We start from the raw sequence: 24,156 nt of genomic DNA on the forward strand, positions 1-24,156 counted from the left end.
GCAAAAGGGTTAAATTCAACGACGAAATCACTTATAGCATCTTGTACTGCGCAAACCACCCGTGTTCCATAAATGGAACATTTTTTCATAAAATTCTTAGATTCTCTATTCCGCGCTGAAGAAGTTTTACTTATCTTTTTAAGCACATAGTAAACGCTTATAAAATCAACAGTCACAAAATTATTATATCACTTAATGCGTCATTTATCCGGTTAAGCGGAAAACCGCGTTAATTTCACGGTTCGTTAATATGCTGTAATAAGGTATATTATTTTTTCTACTCTGCTAACAAAAAGTCTTGTCAGCAAAGCTACAGCAAAAACGGGACTCGAATAACGTGTATCACCGAGTGATAAAAAACGGACGGTTTTCTTGTTGAAATTAAAAGGTAAAGAAAGAAAGAAATATGAAAAGAACTATATCTTGAGGTGAAATACACAACTAACTTTTTACGTTATAAAATAATAAGTTGCTACAAAGCGAATCTTGTCGTGCATTAGCTGATCATAATTTTTCTGGACGCATTGAACAAAATACAATCAAAAAAAAAAAATTGATCCAACTCTTTACGCTGGTCAAAACTGTTCTCAAATTAGCGATGTATAAAAGTATACTAAGTATTCGCAGACACTAAATATATCCCTCTTAACATCAAAGATCTGGCAGTTTGAATAAATCTTTTTTTACATTTTCTGCGTTTGAATTTCCATTAGTGTAAACCAATGCTATTTTTACCTTCTGTAGCGCTTTTCGTCACTGGATTCTCGATCAGAAGGAGAACTTGGTGAATAATCTGGTGCGGAAATATTTCTCTGTGTTGGAGAATATTCAGTACCATCAGCCGAATACGTTGGTGTGCGGTCTGGTGAGTAGGTTGGAGTACCAGGACTGTAGTCTGGCTCCAGTGGACTGTAGTTAATAGATCCACCCGGCGACTGGTCTGATGGCGTACTCGGCGAGTAAGTGGGTGACGTTGGTGTATACTTCGGCGTCGTAGCAGAATATTGCGGGGAAGTTGGACTGTATTTTGGGCTTGTCGGAGAATATTCAGGTGAAGTTGGCGAATATCTAGGTGAGGTGGGAGAGTAAGCTGGGCTTGTAGGAGAATACGTTGGCGACGTTGGACTGTACTTTGGAGATGTTGGTGAATACTGCGGACTTGTGGGAGAGTATGTTGGACTAGTGGGTGAATACTTAGGTGAAGATGGAGAGTAGGATGGTGAAGAGGGGCTGTAACTCGGTGAAGTTGGACTATATTTTGGCGATGTTGGCGAGTAGCTTGGCGAAGTTGGACTATATTTTGGCGAAGTGGGAGAATAACTTGGAGAAGATGGTGAATAGGATGGAGATTGGGGTGAATACGCTGGACTAGTTGGTGAATACTGCGGTGAAGATGGGCTGTATGATGGCGAAGTTGGGCTGTAACTCGGTGAAGTTGGTGAATATTTCGGGCTTGTTGGTGAATATGATGGACTTGTAGGAGAATAAGATGGTGACGTTGGACTATAACTTGGCGACGTTGGACTATAACTCGGCGACGTCGGGCTGTAGCTAGGTGATGTCGGACTGTAACTCGGCGATGTTGGAGAATACGAAGGAGACGTCGGTGAGTACGATGGCGAAGTAGGAGAATAGCTTGGTGAAGTCGGGCTGTAACTTGGTGAAGTGGGCGAATAGCTTGGGCTGGTTGGGCTGTAACTAGGACTCGTTGGTGAGTATGATGGTGAGGTTGGTGAGTATCCGGGTGATGTAGGGCTATACGAAGGTGAGGTTGGCGAATATCCAGGTGACGTAGGACTGTACGATGGGGATGTAGGCGAGTACCCCGGAGACGCTGGACTGTATCCAGGAGATGCTGGAGACTGAGGATTGAATGCTGGCGAAGCTGGAGAGTAACTGGGACTCATACCGGTTCTCGCGGGACTAGGAATATAGGGTGAAGCATCTGGAGAACCAGGAGACATTGGAACTTGTGGACTCCAGCCAGGGCTAAATCCCCCGGCTGGGCTAAAGCCACTAGCATCCGACCCAGCAGCTGGCGAAAAACTTGCAGCACCAGGAGTCATACCTGATCCCATAGCAGGTGACCATGCTTCCCCGTACCCCGGCGTTGCTCCCTGATTCCATGGTGTCATTTGTGGGGACATGGCATTCGAAGGAGAAGCTGCAGAACCGAAAAACATTCCTCCACCTAAGACAACAAAATTACACTAAAAAAACTTGATCCAAATAAATTTAGGGTTCAGATTGGGAACTGTTGCTTGTGCACCAAACCATGCAATACCAAAATTTAACACCACATTGCCACCATATATTATAAGCAGGTTCACACCAATGCGAAGTACGCAATTCGTATGCTAATTCCCATGTTATTCGTATGCAAAAAGTTTATTAAGTTGCAATTATATTTTTGTGTGTGAATTGTCCCCTTATTCGCATGTTGTTATTCGTACGAATTAAATAAGAATTTGCATGCGAATAAATATCAAATATTTTGATATTTTCCATGCGAATAACATGCGAATTGTGAACATCAAAACTGACCTATATGTATTGTTTTACGAAGTTTTATTCGTAATAAAAATTTGCTGTATTATCTGTCTAAGAAACAGAGCAGCAAAAAAATGGTCGAAAAAAAGTCAAACATAACAATTTTAGAAGAGAAATCCTCAGAAAGGTCGCTATCTAATTTTCTTAAGTAAAATGTTGTACATGTTGTACATGTTGTACACACTCTTTGATTCTCTTTGTAATTTGTAAAAATAAAAGCTTGGCTTAGCCAAGCTTTTATTTTTACAAATCCGTGTTCTGTTTGTGGTGAACACATAAGTTTAGAAACATTCCGCATAATTTCATTTCCGGGATTTCTTATTCGCATGGATAATAATTAAGTTTTTACATAAGAATAACGCTATTCGCATTAAACTGTTTATGCGGATACATTTTGGACATGTAGTGGACATACAATGTGGATACGTAAAATCGTAAATAAAAACGATGGTACCTGGCATCATTCCACCAGCACCTCCAATATTAAGAGGAATCTCCATTCCTTCTTTGCATTTTTCAGCGTCTAACATTAAACTAAAACAACCGGTGCCGATTGGTGGCAACTGACCAACGATAATATTCTCACTCACACCACGAAGATTATCAACTTCAGAATGGAACGCTGCTTCAACCAAAACGTCAACCTGATATGCAACAAAATTAAACGATCAAATTCTTAAGTCTGAAATCAAACTATGTACAAGCCTGGAAATAATTATCTTTGTTACCGTCTCTTCAAAGGAACATCTCATCAAGCAGCCTACTTCTTGGCGATTAATACCATGGCGTGTGATAGCCATCAAATGTCCCTTACTTGTCATGATATCACACAGCAAAGACAAATGCCTGTAGTTCACATACGATCCATCGAATGAAATGACGTGATCCATTTCCTTTTCCACTGACTTTCGCACAGCTTCGATGCCAAGTACCTTAAAGCATAAAACGTTTGTAAACACATTTTTGCATTTTTGATGCAACTCGGAGCAATAACACTCAAGCTGAACATCAAAAAAAGAGTAACTAAAGTATTTTGTTATTGCTTACCGTAAACACTTCGCAAATATCATTTGAAGTCGTTCGTACAGGGTCAATATCTTTCTGGCTAAGCACTTTCATTAAGCCATTACCATCTGTTTCTAGAATCCACTCCTGTAGATCTATGTTAAAACATATGTTACGACAGTTGAAAGCAACATAAAAATCGAGCTAACGGCAAAATGTAAGAACTCACGTTTAAATTCTCCTTCTGCATTAATAATAACTCGCTTTTTCGAGTTTTCACTGGGCAAGTGCATGTAAACCTTTGCAATAGTTTCAATCCCTTGCAATGTCATATCGGTCAACATATTTGCTTCGATACACCTCAAAAACACATCATCGTCCATCTTATCAAGTTGCTCTTCTTCCTGCAAAAAAAAAGTTAATGCTAGATGCAATACCCACAAAAGCAATCGGGCGAAAAAATATCAACACGGACAGAAGAGCGGAAGTTATTTTTATAACAACATCTCAAATCTCAAATCCTTTAAAAACGAAACAGTTACTAAGCAACAGTTCAACGCAAAGTGGGCTTAAATAAAAAAGAAAGGAGAAAAATGGGAAACGTAAATCATTCGAAGTTTCATACGACAAACGTGATTAAAATGAAGCTTGATTTTGTCCAACACACTAGCCCAACAGAGCAAGCAAAACTCTGGTCCTCCAAAAAATATAGTCAACAAGAAAGCAACATTGAGCCTCAGTCGAGATTGTGTTGTTTATAAAAAGGCGTGAATTACGTTATTTCGTTTTAAAATTGATACATACCTCTGTTTGCTTTTCTTCACCACTGTTCATGATACGAATACGTAAAACCAACTTTTCCGCGTTATCGTCATTAAATATGCAATTTAAATCATCGCCAAAGCCTTGATTTATTTTGTCTGCAATTTGCTCCATTGTAAGCTTGCTGTCAGTCATCCTCTTACGATCCAACTCCAAGCGCAACAACCAGGGCGATATACGTGATGGATCAAAATCCGGCATTTCATAGTATACATTCACAAAGTCCTGATCCTCCTCGATAACAGTGTTTTGTGGGTCAGGGTCATAATATATAGCCGTATTTGCAGTGACCTTTCTTAACGTTGTGTGTTCTAGTCGGCAAAGCACATCCTGAAATTAATAACATCAACAAAGAGGGATTACATTTACCATAAAGAAATAATATCTCTGCACATAAATTATAACTTCGCAACTCTGCGAATACTGCTTCGTATTTTTACTTACTTTAGCGCGCTCCGCGTCTCTAGCAGCATGCCCTACTAAAAACACAGTGAGTGAAGGTGTTTTTGGTTTCTTTGATACATTTATGATCTCTTTCAACCGCGGAACACCCAAAGTAACATTTTTAGCAGACACACCAGCATAATGGAAAGTGTTCAATGTCATCTGTGTCGCAGGTTCTCCTAGGGACTGGGCAGCTAACGCACCCACCATTTCGCCAGGATGAGCCTAAAATAATACACATTAAGATTAACATTAAGGAAACAGAAAGAAGACATTGTCTCTAGTTTTACGCAGGTAGAAAATTACCTGAGCTAAATTAAATCTTGCTTCTATCTCCCCTAACAACCAATCAAAAGCCTCAACACTTAGTCGATAGTCCTCGATCACTTTCTTTGAACACAACGTTGAACGAAGCATGCACTGAAACAACATGGTAGCATTCTTTTGTGCTTCTTTACTGAGATGATGTTCCCCTTTCACAACCAGCAATCTACTCGTCAACTCATTTACATCTTGAATAATTTTTAAAGGAGACAAATCAGTAGGTGCCCTTTGGTTTACTTTAAACATTTTTCGAGAATTCCATATCAACCTTTTTAAGTTAACTGGAAGTTGAACTTTACTGTTTCCAGTGGGAAAAATTTTCCGAAGATTTAATCGATCTTCTTTTAATTGTCGGAATTCATTCTCAACGGCTTTTTCCGTTGTTGAATCAGAATGTAACGTACGAAGCACGTCTTCAGACAAGATATTCCTCAATTTGCTAAAGAAAATAAGGAATGTACAAGATATATAAATAAAAATACGTATATGAAAAGTCTTGACAGGATTAGGTGCATAGTGACAGCAAGAAGCATACCTTAAGGGAAAAAATTTGCGCAAAAAAAGATTGCGAATTCATGGCCGAAAAAATCGTAAATTGCGGAACTAAAGATTGCGGAATTAAAGATTGCAAATCTGATACCTTGTCAAGAAGTTGCGGGATTTAAAATTGCGAATTGAAGCAAAGGGATCCATGAATTTTTCCACAAAATCGCTTGATAATTTTTTTTATCTTGGTCTTTCAGATTAATTCCTTTGGAAATTCTTTTTTATTGCAAACAACTGAGGGGTTTAATTCATATGGCAAAAACTCGTCTTTTTCATGGAAATAGACAAAACTAGATTGCGAATTTTATTTTTTTATTGGGAATTGCGGAAGAAAAGATTGCGAATTTCGTAATTTTTCTAGGAATTGCGGAAGAGAAGATTGCAAATTTCGTAATTTTTCTAGGAATTGCGGAATGTAAGATTGCCATTTGCTACTGCTAGAAATTACGAATTGAGCAAATTCGCAACATTTAATTCAGCAATCTTCTTTTGCGCAATAATTTCTTCTCTTAATATAATCAAAATTAGGAAACTCCTATAAGACATCTTCAAGAAAAGATAAAAAAAAAAAAAAAACAACCGTTCATTGGTGACATCAAATGAAAATAGTCTGTTAAACATCGCATGCGAGGGTTGAATGGAAGAAAGTTGCTGCGTTTCAATGTGTTCAGCAGCCATCCCATCCTCGCCATACAACAGTTGAACAACATAGCGATTGGAATTTCGAACAGTACCATCATATGCCACCATAACACTTTCCATGGCTTTAATCAATCGACGCTGAATATAACCTGCAGAAAAAAACTGTTAAGACACATTTCCAACCACAAAAAGATGAAACAGAACAATTGTATACAATTCAATTGTTTTTTCTAAAAATTTTTCTTTTCTTAAATTTTTTTGATTCAGTACCAGACAACATTGATGTGATTAAACTTTTTTTCTTTTTGCAGAAACGAACCTTAACTTTATATATCCCAAAATAAAACCACACGACTTTAGGTTTGCTAAACAACAGCTACCTGTCTCGGAAGTCTTAACAGCTGTATCAATCAATCCTTCACGACCACCCATAGCATGGAAGAAAAATTCAGTGGGAGTTAACCCAGCTAAGTAGGAATTTTCCACGAAGCCCCTAGCTTCTGGTCCATAATCATCTTTAATAAAATGAGGTAAAGTACGGTGACGAAAGCCAAACGGAATTCGTTTACCCTCGACATTTTGTTGACCCACCACAGCAATGACCTGAAAAAAAAAACATAACAAGTTATAACACAACGATAAAGACGTGAGATGCGACAACGATAAAGATGAAGATGCTAAAATGTTGAGGTACATGTAAATTCTAAAGAAGACACAAATGGCCAATGCAAGAATTTATGTTCAAACTCTAGAGTACATTATTCGTTATTTATGTACCTGAGAAATGTTTATCTTTGATCCTTTTGATCCAGCAACTACCATAGACTTAAAGTTGTTAAATTCTGATAAACTTTTTTGAGCGCTAGCACCAGTTTTGTCACGACATTCATTAAGTATTCTGTTAACTTTATTTTCAAATGTTTGACGGAGTGAATTTCCTGGTGTAGGTTCTAGCTGATTGCTATGAGCTTGCTCAACTACTTCATTGACATCACTTTTTGACTTTCTAATTGTCGATTGGATGTCTTGGTATGTTTCAGCATCAGCAATGCAATCTCCTATACCTAAGAAACAAAATAATTCAATTATAAGAATTCTTAAAATATTTAAGTGACAAAATCGAAAACAGCATATCAAATACCAGAAATTGATTCCCTTTATGACAATCACAATTATGATTAAGAACACATATATGTCAATTCTAATTGCGACAAGATGCCAAGGACTAATTAAAAGCAGGCAAAAAGTTGAAGATAGTAGGTTAAGGTAGTAAGATTTAGAAAATTTCTGTTAATTTCACGATTTAGAGGATGTAATCTTTTCCTTACCAATGCTATGTCCCTCAACAAGTAAATAGTTGTTAGTAACTTTCTGTATGTCACCATAAAACTCCTTTGCTGTCTCTGGACCTTCTTCAACCATAATGATGTGAACAAGTGAGTTTCCTGATGTTCCAACTGTTTTTTTGCATATAATTCCACTTAGAAGTTCGCCATTTTCAATTAAGACCTTTAAATACAAAGCAATGATAATTATATTCATTATTCAGGAGGGCAAAAGGGGTAAACGTTTTTAAAAGAACTGCACTGTTGCAAATTACAAACTTCTACAAGTTACAAACTTCTGTAAATAAAATTTAATAGTAAAGAAACTCGTGAATTCCCCAACATGTGATTTGTTCAATCAAATGACTTCAAATCACAAAGCTGAACGTTTCATTCGACTATACCTTTGTATCTCCTGGCGAAATGTGCTTATATGGTCCATTCTTTTCATCATCTGGATGTGTACTATGTTCGTTTTCACAGTTTATGCCAGGTGGAATAAGTAATGAGAATATTTGCTTTCCAGTCCACAATGGCCTGGGTTTTAAGATACATGGTATAGGCAGCTTTCCATCCCACTTCCGAATCCAAAGAAGGATATTCATTACTGTGTCCTGAGTAAGAACATAAGATTTCGTCCCATATTATATAATAGGTTACAAGAAAAAGATTTTTTAAAAAAGAGGTTTTACCTTTTCTAAAAACGCATCTCTTTTTGTGAATTTTCTGACAGCACACAATGAATCTTGCACAATACCCATAACTGGTTTGTTAGCTTGTGGAGTGATAATTTGTCGTGGAACCATCATGATCTCAGTGACCTCAGCTCTTGTTTCCATCGACTGGGGGACATGCATGTTCATCTCATCACCATCAAAATCAGCATTGTATGGAGTTGTGACACTATTATTGCAAACAGTGCATGAAATTTTTTTTGTCTAGAACATTACATTGTGTACAAAATTCAAAAGCTTTACAATTATAATGAAATCAGTTTTATCTGTTTATCATACCTCAGGTTAAGTCGAAATGTTGACCATGGCAAAACTTTAACTCTATGTCCCATCATACTCATCTTGTGTAAAGTTGGTTGTCGATTAAATATGATGACATCATTATCAACAATGTGTCTTTCTACCTAAGGTTTAAAGTATAACTAAATAGCTATTTCAAATTACTTAAAACAAACACCAATTATTTTGTACCAAAAGAATGTTATAGTTGACAATGCCTAATGAAATATGCTCTTTTTGCTAATTACGATTAAAGTGTAAAAATAAACAGTGCTGTGATAAATCTATTAAAGTAGTAATACCTTATAACCAAATTGCAAGTGAAGATCACTTGGTTTAGGGTGAAATCTTAAATCTATCCTTTCTCCATTATCACGTATAATATATTTTGCACCTGGATACTGGGTTGGGCCACGTCTCACTAAGTCTTGCAACCTTGAATAAATTGAAAACTGCTTTTTACTTCTTTTTTTTTACTGTTTTTTAAATCTCCTATTTACTTTCTGATTTATAAAAAATGACCTGCAAAGCTAAGCAAACTAAACTATGCACCTTTATGAATTTACAAACCTGTCAATGTTAAATGGTGTCACAATTTCAGGATAGGTCAAATTCATTGCAATAGTTCTTGGTGTACCAACTTGGTCAATGTCAAGATTAGGGTCTGGTGTGATAACAGCCCGAGCGGAAAAGTCAACACGTTTCCCCATTAAATTACCTCTCAATCTACCTTCTTTGCTTTTCAATCGTTGCTTTACTGACTTCAAAGGACGTCCAGATTTTTGTTGTGCCTAGAAAACAATTAAAACAATTATATTAATTTGTCATTTTTTAAATTGTACGGATAATATTACCATGAAATGAAAAGATTTATTTCAATATTACCCTGGGCAATCCTGGCAATTCATTATCTGTTAGTGTAGCAACATGAAATTGTAGCATGAGCATGTCTTGAGCAATCACATGGGCAGCAGCACCATTCATTTCATTTCTTTTTAACTGATTGTTAGCTTTTATAATGTCAGCTAATTTATGGGTTAAATCGTCCTGAATTAAAAAAAGGCATGTTATACTATAAGGTATATATTACTTACATAAACAATTTCTTTAGACAATGAAAAAAAAGGCGTAAAATCCTGCTGATTTATTACTTACTTGGTTTCTTGCACTTCCATTCATGACAACTGCTGGTCGTACAGGAAGTGGTGGTACTGGCAAAACTGTTACAATTAGCCAGTCAGGACGGCAGAATAATGGGTTCATGCCTATAATGTCACATTCCTCATCAGTTATCCGCTTAAATATTTCATGAACACGATCAGCTGTCAAAGCAATTTTCTTTTCCTGTGAATCCTCATTGACATGCTTCCATTCAGCTGTCAAATCTAAGCCTTGTCGTCTTATCTGAGGCTGATATCGGCCACAACCGCCATGACTCTAACAGAAAAAAGCTTAGCCACTTATTGACACTAGAACATTGGTAAGTTAAACACAAATAAAAATAGGCAATCACACCTTTTTTTCAGGTTGTTCATCAGATGTCAGGTTTGCTTCAAACTGCTGATCCATGATGTCACCTCCTTCACAGATGTTCTTACTTTTACATAAGTCATAAACATGCATAAATCTCTTTTTCGGTTGACCTTTGGTTTTTTTCAAAATTTCGACTAACTTTGGATTGCTCTAAAAATAAAATTTGTTAAGGAAAGTGGTAAGATAAAGCATAGACAGAATTACTGAAAATGAGGCATTAGCAAATTTTTAGTGAATAAAAGTGTTGTGTGCAAAAGTACAAATGGAAGAAAAGGATTATTTTGATATCACAATTTTATGTATTTATGACACTCTAATATCACAAGTTCATAAAAACAGATTACGAATAGTGATTCTTTAAATGATTTCATTTTAACAGAATTGAATTAAATTGAATTGCATCATTTTTAATATAAAACAGGCCTATCAACCAGAAATATCACATGAGTAGAAATAGCAATTACATATCTACTGGAATTGGAATTATTCACATCATGCAATGCAAAACCTACTTTAAGTAAGTAAGGTAAGGTCTATAGTAAGGTCTTTTTTGCAAAAAATCGAAATAAAAACTTTTTTGTAGCTTCTCATAAAACAAAATCTTAGCTTTCTTATGATGTAAACTAAAGCATTATCATTTTTATAAATGGGTTTAAATTAGGAAAATATCTTTTTCTCATAGCAGACACACCGTTGTGTTTTTGCATAATGGTCATGGTAATGCTTGGCATGCTTTTATCCAAACAAACCCAACGCTTTTCAGCACAATTAAGAAAAATTAATCTCATTATCGTATAATCTCTCATTTCTTGCAACATTTTCCCTATTATTTTCTGACTAATTTCATTTGCTGCCATCTTTAATAACAATTTGAAAATAATGTCTACATTGAGTATGGTAGTGAAAAAATCTATATTATAATATCCGTATACGTCTGTCTATCTGTCATGCAAAATGGTACCAAAAGTAGCGAGACGCACGCTAGGGGGTTTAAAAAGAACGGGCAAACCCGTGGATTTTCCACGTGCCATTGACTAGTATTCATAATATGCACCAGGCTTCAACAAGTTAGTAGACATCACAGGTGTAAAAATATGCGAAGGTGTGAAAGTTGTTAAAAAAGTCTATTTGCGTGTAAAGTGCTAAATAAATTAAGTTCCTGTGCCAAAAGCAGAAAAGCTCTGAGAAAGAGTTACATCATCGTGTTGCTGACAACAAGGGCTACAATATGCTATCACTTTTTTTTATTTCGAAGTTATCGCCAGGGAACTCAAAAATGAGAAGTTAAAAAGAAGAGAAAGATGTGCCACTGTGTTAAACAAGAGGGCATTGCTTATTTAAAAATTTCATCTTGACAGGGGGTGCTTATTTGGCAGGGGTGCTCATTAATTTTTTTTTGGAAAAGCCAATTTTTTAAACTTCATTCTTATAATTTTTATGATGAAAAAATAGAAATACAAACAAAAAAGAAACACAATACAGTACTGGAAAAAGGTTGCTCAACATATTGAGTGCGCAACATGAGCGGACTCCCTCAATACGCGATGTACCACGTTTATAATTATAAGAAACAATTAAAATAAATTGTCCTGATCTAATTGAGAATCTAGTATCGTGACAAAATCCGTCTCGATGTGCACAATGGTAGGGGATAATGAGAATAAAGAGAAAGTTTTTTTTATGACAAACACATCTCTGCTTTATCTGTTTTTTTATTTTAAATAAGTGTATATTATAAGAAAATTTTTAACTTTCTAATTCTAGCGCATTACTTTTTCAACAGATTTTTTTTTTCTATCGCTGCTTTTCGTTCTAAAATTTTTAAAAAGCGATCTAACAAAGCTTTTCTATCTACGGCAAAGTTTTTAATCCAGGATGTGCCCACTGGATATGAGCTTTATGGTGATGTTTGACCATATGCAGCCTCTAGGTACATTATTTAACAATGATCGTTATAAGAAGCGCATGTAAAATAAAAACATTTGCTGCGTAAACAAGATCATCGAAAGTGTGTAAGATCAACCAGACATGTGAAAATATAGTTCAACTAATAATATTTAATTGAATACACGCAATCTTGGAGCAATGTTTTCCAAAGAAAGATTAACGCTAGCTGTATACCCTAAATTTTATTGCATAAGTTAAAAAAATATAACACGAAGGAAGTATATAATTATATTTAAACATCCGCGATCATTGTTGAATACACTCTTATTTTTAAAATAGATCTATTATAAGAAAGTGTTAATGGCCTCGATAGCTTCGAGAATGATATCGAGGCAGATGCATCATGAAGCCCTCTCGATACAATTTGAAAGTAAAAAAACGTCTATCGCGGATCGAGAATACCGTCTCGATACTTGAAGCACGATGTTAAACAACATTTTTCCAGTACTGCAGTTGAAAGTTAAACAGGAAGTTGGACTTGTACAGCTCCTGCCAAATTGAGGCCTTCGCCAAGGACAAGAGAATTGCAACAATTTTGAAAATAAAAAAAAAATGTACCCACTTTGAAAAGACATTTGATGAATCAAAAATAGTGACCTTTTTTTCAAATGATTTTGTTTGAATAAAACCTATAGTCACAGAAGAAATCATTATAACAATCATCCTTGAGTATAAAAACATATCCTATTTCGCAAACTTTAATTTTTTGAAGAGCATCAACATGCCAAATTTTTCTTCAATTTCCAAAAGTTAATGCTTGCAAAACATCAGTCTTGTCAAAAAAGAAAATGTCAGGCATGGGACACTTCAGATACAGAAAAATGTTTCTATGGTGTCGTCCAGGCCTGTAATTTTTAATTTTTCAGTTAGTGTCTACAACAGTGGATGTTATAGGAAGCATATTTTTCCCATATTATCGCCTTACGCATGCAGTTAATAAATTTTTACTGCAAAAAAATTAATAATTTGTCTTAGGCGGCTCCAACTTACTTAGTTGTTCTACAGGCAAAGTCGATAGTATCTTACGGCCGGTTAGTCAGCGAAATAAAAATAATTTTATCGAGAATGTAGTCGGAACAATAACAACAAGAAAAATATAATAATAAATAACAATTTAAAACAAAATAATTTGTCTCACTAAAAAAATGTAACTATATAAGGTAAAAATATAAAAATACTTGCATGCTCAAAAACTTGTTTTTAAAAGTTATGCAGCAAGAATTTTTCTTGTGTTGTTTTGAAAGTTTTACAGCAAGAATTATTCTTGTGCTGTTTTGAAAGTTATAGCAAGTTATTCTTCTTTAAGTGCAAAATCTTTTCATGGTTTAGTTGACAGAATTTAAAGCCTTCGGCAGCATTAAAATTATTTATAAATCATAACGGAGGAGGGTGTTGCGAAAAGCGTATTCTACTTTGCTTTTATTTTTTTCCTAAATGATATCAACTTAAAGTCTTGTAGTATTTCATTTTATAGCTAGCCTAATTTTAAACATATATATATAATAATCATAACCAGAGTGTTACGACAATAATAATCTGTCTTGTTTGTCACTTGTATTATATAGTAGCTAATTTTTGTTATAAATCACATAAAAAATAAAAGTTCTGTTTAACCACGTAACTAAATTTGTGATAACAAAATTATTGCATAGTGCATTTTAGTTTCATAGCACCAAATTACCATGAACAAAGAATCAACTGCAAGTGGCCTTACCGATGGTGGTCCTAAAGTAACGTTATTGATTCACCTTGTTAGTATAATTGTAGATTGACATCCAACCATCAAAAAATAACATCATTAATTATCTTCTATTCTCATATTTTTAAGAGATGGGATGAGAAAACGTTTTTTTTTTTTCACTTTGTTTTCTTTAAACGTTTTTACTTGATATTATAATTATTTTGTTTTTGTGAAAATTATGATCAGTCGGGCCCGTAGAACAACTAATTAAGTGGGAGTCACCTTAGCAAAAACATGTTTGGATGAGTTTGTTCTCTTTTTTGCAATTGATTTATTAAAATACCTAGCCATCAAAAGGTTCTCATGCTGTTTCGAAAGTTATAAAGCAAAATAAAAAAAAACAACTTTAAAATTATTTTTATAAAAATTTTTAGTCTTGTTTTGGAACAGGAAATATAAGTGCCACATGTGGGATCATCTTTTTAGGGACCATGTTGGCAATATTTAAAGGCTTTAGCAGCATATATTTTTTTATTATTTAATGGAGGAGGGTGTTACGACAAGCATATTCTGCCTTTTTTCTATTTTTTTTATTCCATGTAATACCACAATACTATTTTAGCGATAGTATTGTGGTATTACATTTTAGCTAGCGTATTTTCACCATAACACAGCTGATGATATATGATATATATAATCATACAATTTCGCAAATTTCCCAATGTTTGAAAGTTACTGCACTTAAAGCAATGCTAATACCCACCTGATCAACCAACAGTTTGGAACAATAAAAACAAAAACAACGCAATATCTTGATCGTCATAGTCAGGAAACCAATGTGGAAAACAGGTTTAGCCAACTCGATATGTCCAAAATGACCTGGACACTCTGTCATGTTTCCTGCACAAGTTTGACAGCGTGTCATTCGGTCAATTGTGCCTTGTCTAGGATCCATTAATCCACCAATTTTAGGTTTTCCTGCCTCCATTGTTTCTGCATATTTGATACCACCCTCAGTTGCTGACATCCGCTTCTAAAAGCAACAAGAATAGCTTTTTCATAAGAAAGAATGAATTTCGCATCGACTGACATGTGAGGTATTTTAGAAGTTTAAACCAAAGTCCAGGCAACATCAATATTTATTGAATGGAGTCAAAAAAGATTCTTAAGGAATAATGGATTTCAAGCTTTTTTTATCACAGGAGGTAAGCTTTGGAAAAAGAAGACATGTTGCCATACTATATATTTGAACATTATTACAGAAATGGTTCACAACTTAATTGATGGTATTCTTAGTGATCATGTTGGTAGCTATAGTTACCAACCGATAAGTCATCATAAGTTGAGCTAATATGAAAGACCTTTAAAAGTCATTTGGGAACCTTTTAATTTTTTTTAAAAAAATCTTTATTTGTTCCCAGATAACATATATAACATATATATAGGTATTAAAAGTTTTGCTTATTATGCAAAATTATGACATCATGATGTCATAATTTTGCATAATAAGCTCTAAAACAGGTATATAATGGCTGTTATGGAGCATAATGGTTGTACTTTATTGGTAAAGCAGAAGTCAGCAAAAAGAAAGGTAAAAAAATATGAAAGTCAGGAAAAAATCACTGACATAATTCCATTTTTTCCAGACTAAATATTTAAATTTAATTACTTTTTCCTAACTAATTTCCAGATCAAAAATGTCCACAAAATTAGAATTTTCAATCTTTTCTTTCCAAAACTTCTGCTTCGTTCTTTTCTTTTTGGTTCTTTTTCCTCTACTACGCAATTGAAATGTTATTTAGAAAGAAAATGCAATGCTGTTTCCGCGTTCCTTTGATTATTAAATTGAAAAATTGGCAAAATGCAAATGGCCAAAAAATTATGGTTTGGTTAGGTAAAAAGAAATCAAAAAAATTTGTTGGTTTGCAAAAAATAATAGTCAGGAAAAATGTGGTCACTTTTTGTTGCCTTTTTTCTGATAAAGTCAACTAAAGAAAAAATTTTATACAACGCCAAACTGAATGGTTAAAAACATTTTTACCCTATAAATGGATGGATTCCAACGTGATGTCATTTGTTTATTTTTCAGCGGTAAGCTCTTTGGCCCTGGGATTTGCTTGGTGGGGAAAAAGAGCCTAGGATTTTGTGAAGAGAGGGGTTTTCCTGTGGATTTCTTCTCACAGAAACATCGTCAAGGTATAAACTATTATCAAGTGTAGATTGATGCCTTCTGATTTACTTTCCTGCCAAGCAAATGTCAAAACCGAAAGAGCTTACATCTGAAAATATAAACAACAGGATTTATAAATGCCTTGACGAACTGTCAGCTAAATACAACACCTAACTTAGAGCTAGTTTATGATGTCATGCATAATTAGCGAAACTTTCAAGTCAAAAATTTTAAGAAATTTCTAGGCTCTTTCAAGAGAAATAAACTTTTTTTTAGCAAAAGGTACGTTTTAACCCCTACCTCCTTTACATGGGACTAACCTCCTGAACGTCTTATTGAACACTTTTGATTTGAGTAATCCCTCTAGACTGGTAGCCACATGGGTAAGAAAACAGTTATATTAAAGAAGTAAGAATCCTTATTATAAAATGAAAATATTGTCTCAAACTTATAACATTTTTGGTGTGCACAAACATATTTAAATTCAGCTTATTAAAGAAAAAGAATTATATCATCCAACAAAGATGAACGATGAAGTTCCTTGACGAGTAACTCAAAGAAATTAATTTTATAGATTCGCCTCCATCTTGATCCCTGGTTATAGTGCCTACCCTCTAGATTAGGTAAAGTTACTTACTATTTCATCAGGACTAAGTACACCAAATTGGACATTTTTCACAAGCCTCAATGGGGCATTCGAATGAGCTTGGTTGGTTGGTCCAGGCATGGTGATAATAGCTCAGCTATTACAGGTAAGGTATAGTTGCGTTGGTTTTACTTTATTTTCTGGTATTTATAGTACGTCTGCTTTTTTTTGGAACGTATAGCTAATAGCTGGCTATAGCTAGCCACCTATATATATTCTAAGGTAGAAATTTCTACAGCATAATTTATAAAATGTACATCGTACTGGTCATGGTTGGGTTAAAATTGTCTACATAAAGTCAAAAACTCTTTTCATTTTCCGAAGTCTTTTGTAACTGAATACAAAACCGATGAGATTATCGCCTGATCATGAGTTCCAATGAAGAATTTCGTGCCGTATTTATGTAGAAACCTGTCATTGCGGGGGGCATAATAATGTTGTGTAAAACTGCTAAATATAAAATGGTACAAAAACGGAATTTTAGGAAAGGGAGACTTATATCAACTTCATATTTACTTGAAAAAACAAACCAAAATCTATATATGGATGATAATAATAGCGCATGGATTTTTTTGCAGATAAAGCAAATTCATATGTTTCTTACTGAGTTATTTTTAGTTAGGATAAGCATATGGTACATTCACAACTCGTATATATACAACCAACATCGTTGCTCCTGAACCGTTATTATATCAACTTCATCAACAAGGCAAAATGCTCTAGGGACGAGGTTGATATACAACGTCTACAGGGGCGGATTTAGTTATGGTGTACTGGCCAGTAAAAAAATTGTCTCTAAAAAGTTAAAGTGTATCTCTCTGTGAGCCTGTGGTTTTTTTAATTTTGCGCCCGAAGTAAGTTCGAACACAGCGCGCACACGCCCTCGGCATATAAAACTGGTTTTCAAAGCATCCGCGCCCGGGTTCGAAGGTCTTGTTTTTGTCAAAAAATACAAATCGCCGCTATTTCGCCCTGCAAAATATTTGATTTTAAGTGTCGGTGCTGGCTTCACTATTTGCACCAGTGCTGCTGGTGTAAGCTGTCCATCTGGCTGGGCAAGAATTTCTCCGGTGTATTTCTCTGGTGTAGGCAACTATGGCACTACAAAGTCACATTATTACAGTTATCTTAAGATAATAGGTACGATAACTCTATTAATGTGATTTTGAAATGATGCGTGAATATTCACATTAATGTCCTGATTGTAAGATAACTCAAGAGTTATCCGGGATAACTTGAGATCACGATTGCTTAAAAGCAGAAGTAAACTTCGAGTTAACTGATGCGTTTCTGCAGTCAATTCACACAGGCAGAATGACAGATGATCATGAAGTGAGAGGACATATGCCCAAGTTTGAAGGAAAATTGTCTTATGATTTGACCACCCTTGTAAATCATCTGCAAGCACCATCAGTCGAGATAGATACTTTTAGTGGAAACTGCATCGACTACTTCATTACAACATTCAGTGAAGTTGTCGAGACAAGGATATCAGATTCTAGAGGTAGATTAACCAGACTACTTAAGTACCTCAAAGACGAGGCTAAGGAACTAGTTGAGTCATGTGTATATCTTCCACCTGATAAAGGATATGAGAAAGCTAGACAACTGCTAGAAAAGAATAATGGAGACCAGTACCGAATTATGAGTGAGTACCGGAAGGAATTAAATTCTTGGCCAAAACTTTAAAGCTTACGATGGAAAGGGATTCCGGAAGTTTTACAGTTTTTTGATGAAATGCAAGTCAACATTGATGTCCCTTGCCAAAGTTACGATAGTCCAGAGTTACTTCAAAGCCTTCAGTTGATCTTGCCATCCAACTTACAAGAGGGATGGAATAGGAAAAGCTATCACATTAGAAAGAAGCAGCAAGTCGAGGCGGGATTTGATAATTTCATAGACTTCATGGAAGAAGAAATGATGCTTGTTAATGATCCAAACTTCTTTAAAAATGCATTGTTTGAGCTAAAAGAAGATTCATCTCATTCCAATCAGAAAAGATTCGTGAAGACATTGCTAACGAGCTCAAAGGGAAAACCAAAATCATGCCCTAAGTGTACCAGACTTCATGATTTGGACGAATGTAAAGAATTTTTGATGCTTTGACAGACAAAAATTCGTTTTTCGGAACAGACTTTGCTTTTCGTGTTACGAACCCACTAGTGACGATCACATTGCTGTAAGTTGTCCAAAAAAACGAAAATGCGATGTGTGCGATGAACCACATCCTACTGGTCTACATGGTTGCCGACATAAAGACAAGCCTTCTGATGGAAATAAGCCGATAGGTGTTAATTACTCCAAACTAAAAATAGAAGTAATAAGTCTCAATGTGGTTCCTGTAAAGATATCGCATCCTTCGTCAACAGTAGAGATAATCACGAAAGCACTACTAGATAACGGAAGCCAAGGAACGTTCGTTCACGAAAGCATCTTGGAGGAGTTAAATGTGCCAACAATACCGACAACGATTTCTATTAAAACAATGATGCAAATCGATCAATAACCTTCAAGTATCCGCTGTTAAGGATTCGAGCAATAGGCTTAATTTACCCAGGGTGTTTAGCAGGAAATTTCTACCTGTTGATAAAGAAGATATTCCTACGCCAAATAAAGTAGCAAAATGGAGTTATCTAAACAAGATCCACAAGAACCTTCAACAAGATGAAGAAAAAACAGATATAGGCATATTGATAGGTGTCAATTGTCCTGGAGCTCTCGAGCCTATTGAGATCATTCCAAGTCAAGGAAATGGACCTTATGCCTTTTGTTCAGTGCTAGGATGGTGTGTAACAGGTCTGATAATTTCTAAAGGTTCACGATACAGTTCCAAAAGATGCAATTATGTATCAATTTCTGACGATAACGTGCCAACTCGATTCGTTCTTCAAGATAATGTGAAGGAGCATGGTTTGGCAGAAATGATGCTTATGATGTTTTGTCGTTTAGTGAAAATAAATTGGCTGGAGAACCTGAAAAACTTTCATTGCAAGATCGAAAATTTCTAAAGCTGATGGATGAGAACGTAAAATTGGTAGATGGACATTATCAACTTCCGTTGCCATTCAATGATCCTATGTGTGTATTTCCAACCAATAAAAGTGAAGCCATTAAACGAGCCAATAGCCTAAAACGAAAGCTTCAACAGAATCAGCGGATGCATGATGACTATTGCACATTTATGAAAACCATCCTCGATAAAGGATATGCACAGAGAGGAGATCGTGCTTGTGAGAAGGGAAGAACTTGGTACTTGCCACACCATGGGGTGTACCACCCAAGAAAGCCAAATAAAATCAGAGTTGTATTCAATTGTAGTGCTACATATGGTGGTGTATCTCTTAACTCTCTTCTCTTAAAAGGTCCTGACTTGGCAAACCAAATCGTTGGAGTTTTTACAAGATTTAGAGAAGAGCAAGTGGCAGTTGCTGGTGACATCGAGAGTATGTTCTACCAAGTCAAAGTACCAGACAATCAAAGAGACATGCTACGCTTTGTTTGGTGGCCGGAAGGTAACCTTGATGACGAATTGCCAGAATATCAAATGTGTGTACATGTATTTGGAGGCACACATTGTCCAAGTACTTGCAATTATGCTTTAAGGATAACTGCTCATGACAACATCGATAAATATGGTAAAGAAGCTGCTTTAACCCTGCTAAGAAATTTTTACGTCGACGATATGTTGAAATCTTCATCAAATGCCTTGTCGACTGTACGCCTTATTGATAAAGTAAAAAAATGTGTGCTGCTGGTGGCTTTCCTTTGACCAAGTTTGTAAGTAGCTTAAGGAAGTACTAGAAGGTATTCCAACGGAAGAAAGGTCGAAAGATGTCAAAGACCTAAATTTCGATGCTCAAACCTTCCCAATCGAAAGAGGCCTTGGCGTCAGTTGGTGTGTTGAAACAGACTCGTTTTGCTTCCGAATTGTGTTGAAGGACAATCCACTGACCCGAAGAGGTATTCTATCATCGATTAGTTCTGTGTGTGACCCTTTTGGATTCGGAGCCCCATTTCTTTTACCAGCCAAGCAACTCCTACAACAACTTTGCAGAGAACGAAAGGATTGGGATGATGACATCTCTCAACAAAAACGAGCAATATGGGAACAATGGAGGAATTCTTTACCTCTGCTGAAAGAGATAAGCATACGACGTTGCATTGTTCCAGAATGTTTTGGTAAAGTTTGTGATATTTCACTTCACCATTTCTCTGATGCTTCCACAAGTGGGTATGGACAAGTATCGTATCTTCAATGATCAAGGTAGTCATATAGTCAATGATCAAGATGAAGTTCATTGTTGTTTCATGATGAGCAAGACAAGAGTCGCACCATTAAAACCAATTACTGTACCACATCTTGAGTTATCTGCAGCTAACACATCAACCAAAGTAGCTACGCAGCTTAAAAGGGAGCTCAATATTAATCTATCGTCTGAAGTTTTCTGGACAGATAGCAAAGTTGTGTTAGGCTATATAACAAATCAGTCAAGGAAGTTTCATTTGTTCGTGGCTAATAGAGTACAGGCTATTCATGAAGCTTCCAGTGTTGAACAATGGCGTTACGTTCCGTCTTCTCAAAATCCTGCTGACGATGCATCACGTGGTCAAACAGTCTTCAACTTTATAAAAAACGATCGTTGGTTATCTGGACCCAAATTCCTACTCCAATCTTCAGTCAAGTGGGATACAGGTGAAACCTTCGCAGTTCACAGTGACGACGTTGAAGTCAAGAAAGAGAAAGTAAATGCAGCTACTTTTAAAAAGACCCTGCCAAATGAAGGACTGAAAACCATCTCAGAAGATGAAAACGACCCATTCCAGAAGCTTTTCGAAAGGGCTTCCAGTTGCTATCGTCTGAAACGGATCTTATTCACCTTACCCTTAATCTTTTACTGACAATGAAGTCTAAGATTGTCATGGCATCACCTGAGGAATTTAACGAAAAAGTACAGTAGACGACGATGGAGAAGAGTGCAGCATCTGGTCAATGAGTTTTGGACGCATTGGCGTACAGAATATCTCCAAAGGCTTCAACAAAGACAAAAATGGAAAACTCAAAGATGCAATTTCGTAGTTGGCGATATAGTGATAATTAAAGACGACGCTCATCAAAGAAATGAATGGCGTCTTGCGAGAATTACAGACGTCCGTTCAAACGACGACGGTCAAGTGAGAAGTGTTTTTGTTCAAATTCCAAAACGAAACGCATACGAGCGTCCGGTTTCAAAGATCGTATTGCTTCTAGACTCACGTGAAAAGGAAGTAAAAGGTCGAATCCCCAATTTTGTTTGTCAAGATATTTTTATATGTTGAGGGGAGCCAGGTGTTCCCGCATTGAACGCGAGTAGGCCTTAGACTCTGCGAAGGAACACTTGGTTCTCCTTCTTAGTGTTTTGCTATGTGTTTTATGTTTTGTCTCTTGGGTATAGTGTATTTGTCGTTATTTTTATGCATAAGTTTCTTGTTCGTTAGTGTGAAGTATCAGTGCCGTGTGTGTGTGCTATTGTAAAGGTGAAGTATTGGGATTTTTGTGTTTTAGTAAGTATATGTTTTTGTCGTATGTGTTATTTCTTCTTTATATTGTATTGGCCGTTCGGCATCAGGAATTTTGTAGTTAGGTTTAATTTCTGTTATTTTATACGTAGTTTGTAACTTAGTTTTTTTTTTGGTTTTGTTTGTAGCGTCGCGAAAGTGTGGAGTAAATGTTATTAAAGCCACTTCGTGTCAGTAAATCCGCCCCTTACTACTCGCTACCGCTAAGTTGCCGTAACACCATATACGAATTAAGTTGTCATTTCAGAAAAAAACCTTTGGTGTATTTTACCAGTTTAAATAAAACCAGTTTTGTTAGGTGTGAATTGGATATAACAAGCTGTCAGTACTTCCACTACTTGTATTTGTCGTGTTGCACGTGCTTGCTACTAAGCCAGGAGGTTTGTTGTTAGCGTCTAGACATATGCACTAAGTAATCGGTAATTTTCTAAGAAATTAACTAAGTTGGGAAATATTCCATACTTCCAGCGTTTTTATTTCGTGTAGATTAAGAAATGTTCAGTTTTCTCGCAAACTTCGGATAACTTTAGTTAACTTAAGATAGCGCTGACATCAAAGGTAGACAGGAAGCCCGATGGCTTGAAGATTTTTGCCATCAGCATAGATAATAAGTATATAGTCCCAGACTAACCTTAGAGAACAAAAACGCTATGCATGTTATCTGCAACCAAAGTTTAACAAGTTTAACAAAAGAAAACAATAAAAATAACCCAGCGTAAATACTTTTCGTTCTGGGGACGAAATTGATTTGAAGTAGCCCTTCTAGAAGATTTCATAAACATCATGTTAGAGAAAATCTAATCCTGACTGCGTCATGATCACTGAAATATACATTTTTGAGGAGCGTATCGACTTCAAAGGTGTTGAGCACATTCTCATGGACATAGATGTGGTCAATAAGTGAACCAGATATATGAGTTGGAGAGGTTACAACTTGTTTATATTCAGTGAGAAAATCAAGAAAATAGTTTTCATCACTAAATGCATTTACATTAACATTTCCCAGTATAACATCAACGATTTCGTTTCCTAAAAAATGTTTAATAAGGTATAATGACTCATCTCGATATAGAAGTAGAAAACTAAGAGTACTCTTTTGAAATGTTTTCTTCGTCATTTTAATAAATATTGTACCTGCAATTCTACAATATCAAACAATTCTGTAGTTTCATTATGACCAACTAAAAGGCTAGAAAACCTATCCACATTGTTGTTTGGAATTAAAGTAAAGTAATCTAGTTTTGTGTCGTAGTAAAAATTAAATGGTATCTCAGCTTCTGTAAGGCATAATAAATCGCTTTCCATGAGAACGCAGTCGGACTTAATATCATTTTTATGTTTGTTGTAGGATCTTGTATTAGCAAAGCTACTATTATTGAATTTTCACTAATTCCGCCAGTATCTTTTGATATCAATTTTGAGTGTTCTCGCCTATAATTGTATTGCTCGGTCTCGTCTGTCTGATTTAATAGCTGATCTGAAAAATGTCCCCGTTAGGTATAAACCCTCTAAGCTTGTGACTCGACTTAATGCAACATAGATTTGTCCTGCAGTAAAAAGCTAGTTGCACTCGTTTCATAGTAGGTGAAGTTAGATTCTCTTTATTAAATTCGATTTCCTTTTCTATCCTGGTTATTGGAATAGCTCAAAACCTTCTTTTAAAACTTAACGCGAGAGTCTTGTTGACATTAAATATCGACATATCAGATAAACTTATTAATGGACAGATTGGGACTGTTCATCGTATAAAAACCGATAGATTAGAAAAAGTAACAAAAATATATTTGAGAATGGAAGACAAAAGTACAGGAGTTAAAGCTATGAAAACAGATCCATATGCTATGCTAATTTTTATAATTTCCAAATGTTGATAATTTGTTTTTTTTTTTTGAACAAACGGATTGCTGGACGAAAAGAAACTCAATAACTCGTTTACCTACAGGCACTATTTC

The 24,156-nt window shown here is 35.6% G+C and overlaps 2 protein-coding genes across 2 annotated transcripts; one reads left to right on the forward strand and one right to left on the reverse strand.

Moving 5' to 3' along the window:
- Positions 1-407: 407 nt before the first annotated feature.
- On the reverse strand, positions 408-17,034 carry LOC130636075 (DNA-directed RNA polymerase II subunit RPB1-like). Its single transcript, XM_057445669.1, has 22 exons — positions 16,640-17,034; positions 14,596-14,865; positions 10,187-10,354; positions 9,827-10,108; positions 9,557-9,718; positions 9,242-9,462; positions 8,974-9,106; positions 8,672-8,796; positions 8,351-8,561; positions 8,063-8,272; positions 7,662-7,842; positions 7,111-7,397; positions 6,714-6,936; positions 6,272-6,482; positions 5,128-5,584; positions 4,822-5,046; positions 4,360-4,707; positions 3,785-3,959; positions 3,598-3,710; positions 3,279-3,482; positions 3,005-3,194; positions 408-2,191 (listed from the first exon to the last, which is right to left on the reverse strand). Exons 1-22 carry the CDS (start codon positions 16,727-16,729, stop codon positions 732-734), a joined length of 5,946 nt encoding a protein of 1,981 aa, XP_057301652.1. The 5' UTR covers positions 16,730-17,034; the 3' UTR covers positions 408-731.
- Positions 17,035-17,962: 928 nt separating this feature from the next.
- LOC130636904 (uncharacterized) lies at positions 17,963-20,907 on the forward strand. The gene is made up of 6 exons (XM_057446755.1): positions 17,963-18,296; positions 18,354-18,702; positions 18,812-19,097; positions 19,177-19,433; positions 19,598-20,381; positions 20,434-20,907. Exons 1-6 carry the CDS (start codon positions 17,963-17,965, stop codon positions 20,905-20,907), a joined length of 2,484 nt encoding a protein of 827 aa, XP_057302738.1.
- The last annotated feature ends 3,249 nt before the right edge of the window (positions 20,908-24,156 follow it).

The sequence above is a fragment of the Hydractinia symbiolongicarpus genome, chromosome 3, assembly GCF_029227915.1.
Source record: "Hydractinia symbiolongicarpus strain clone_291-10 chromosome 3, HSymV2.1, whole genome shotgun sequence".
Lineage (NCBI taxonomy): Eukaryota > Metazoa > Cnidaria > Hydrozoa > Anthoathecata > Hydractiniidae > Hydractinia > Hydractinia symbiolongicarpus.

Bases quoted from the DNA above. Each gene is read 5' to 3' on its own strand.
- LOC130636904 (XM_057446755.1), top strand. From the start codon at position 17,963: ATGACAGATGATCATGAAGTGAGAGGACATATGCCCAAGTTTGAAGGA. The intron at 19,098-19,176 runs GTGCCAACAATA...TCCGCTGTTAAG, and splicing joins GCATCTTGGAGGAGTTAAAT to GATTCGAGCAATAGGCTTAA. The intron at 19,434-19,597 runs GTGTGTAACAGG...TTTGTCGTTTAG, and splicing joins TTTTGTTCAGTGCTAGGATG to TGAAAATAAATTGGCTGGAG.
- LOC130636075 (XM_057445669.1), bottom strand. From the start codon at position 16,729: ATGCCTGGACCAACCAACCAAGCTCATTCGAATGCCCCATTGAGGCTT. The intron at 3,711-3,784 runs GTGAGTTCTTAC...GTTTTAACATAG, and splicing joins TGCAGAAGGAGAATTTAAAC to ATCTACAGGAGTGGATTCTA. The intron at 3,195-3,278 runs GTAACAAAGATA...GTTGCATATCAG, and splicing joins GATGTTCCTTTGAAGAGACG to GTTGACGTTTTGGTTGAAGC.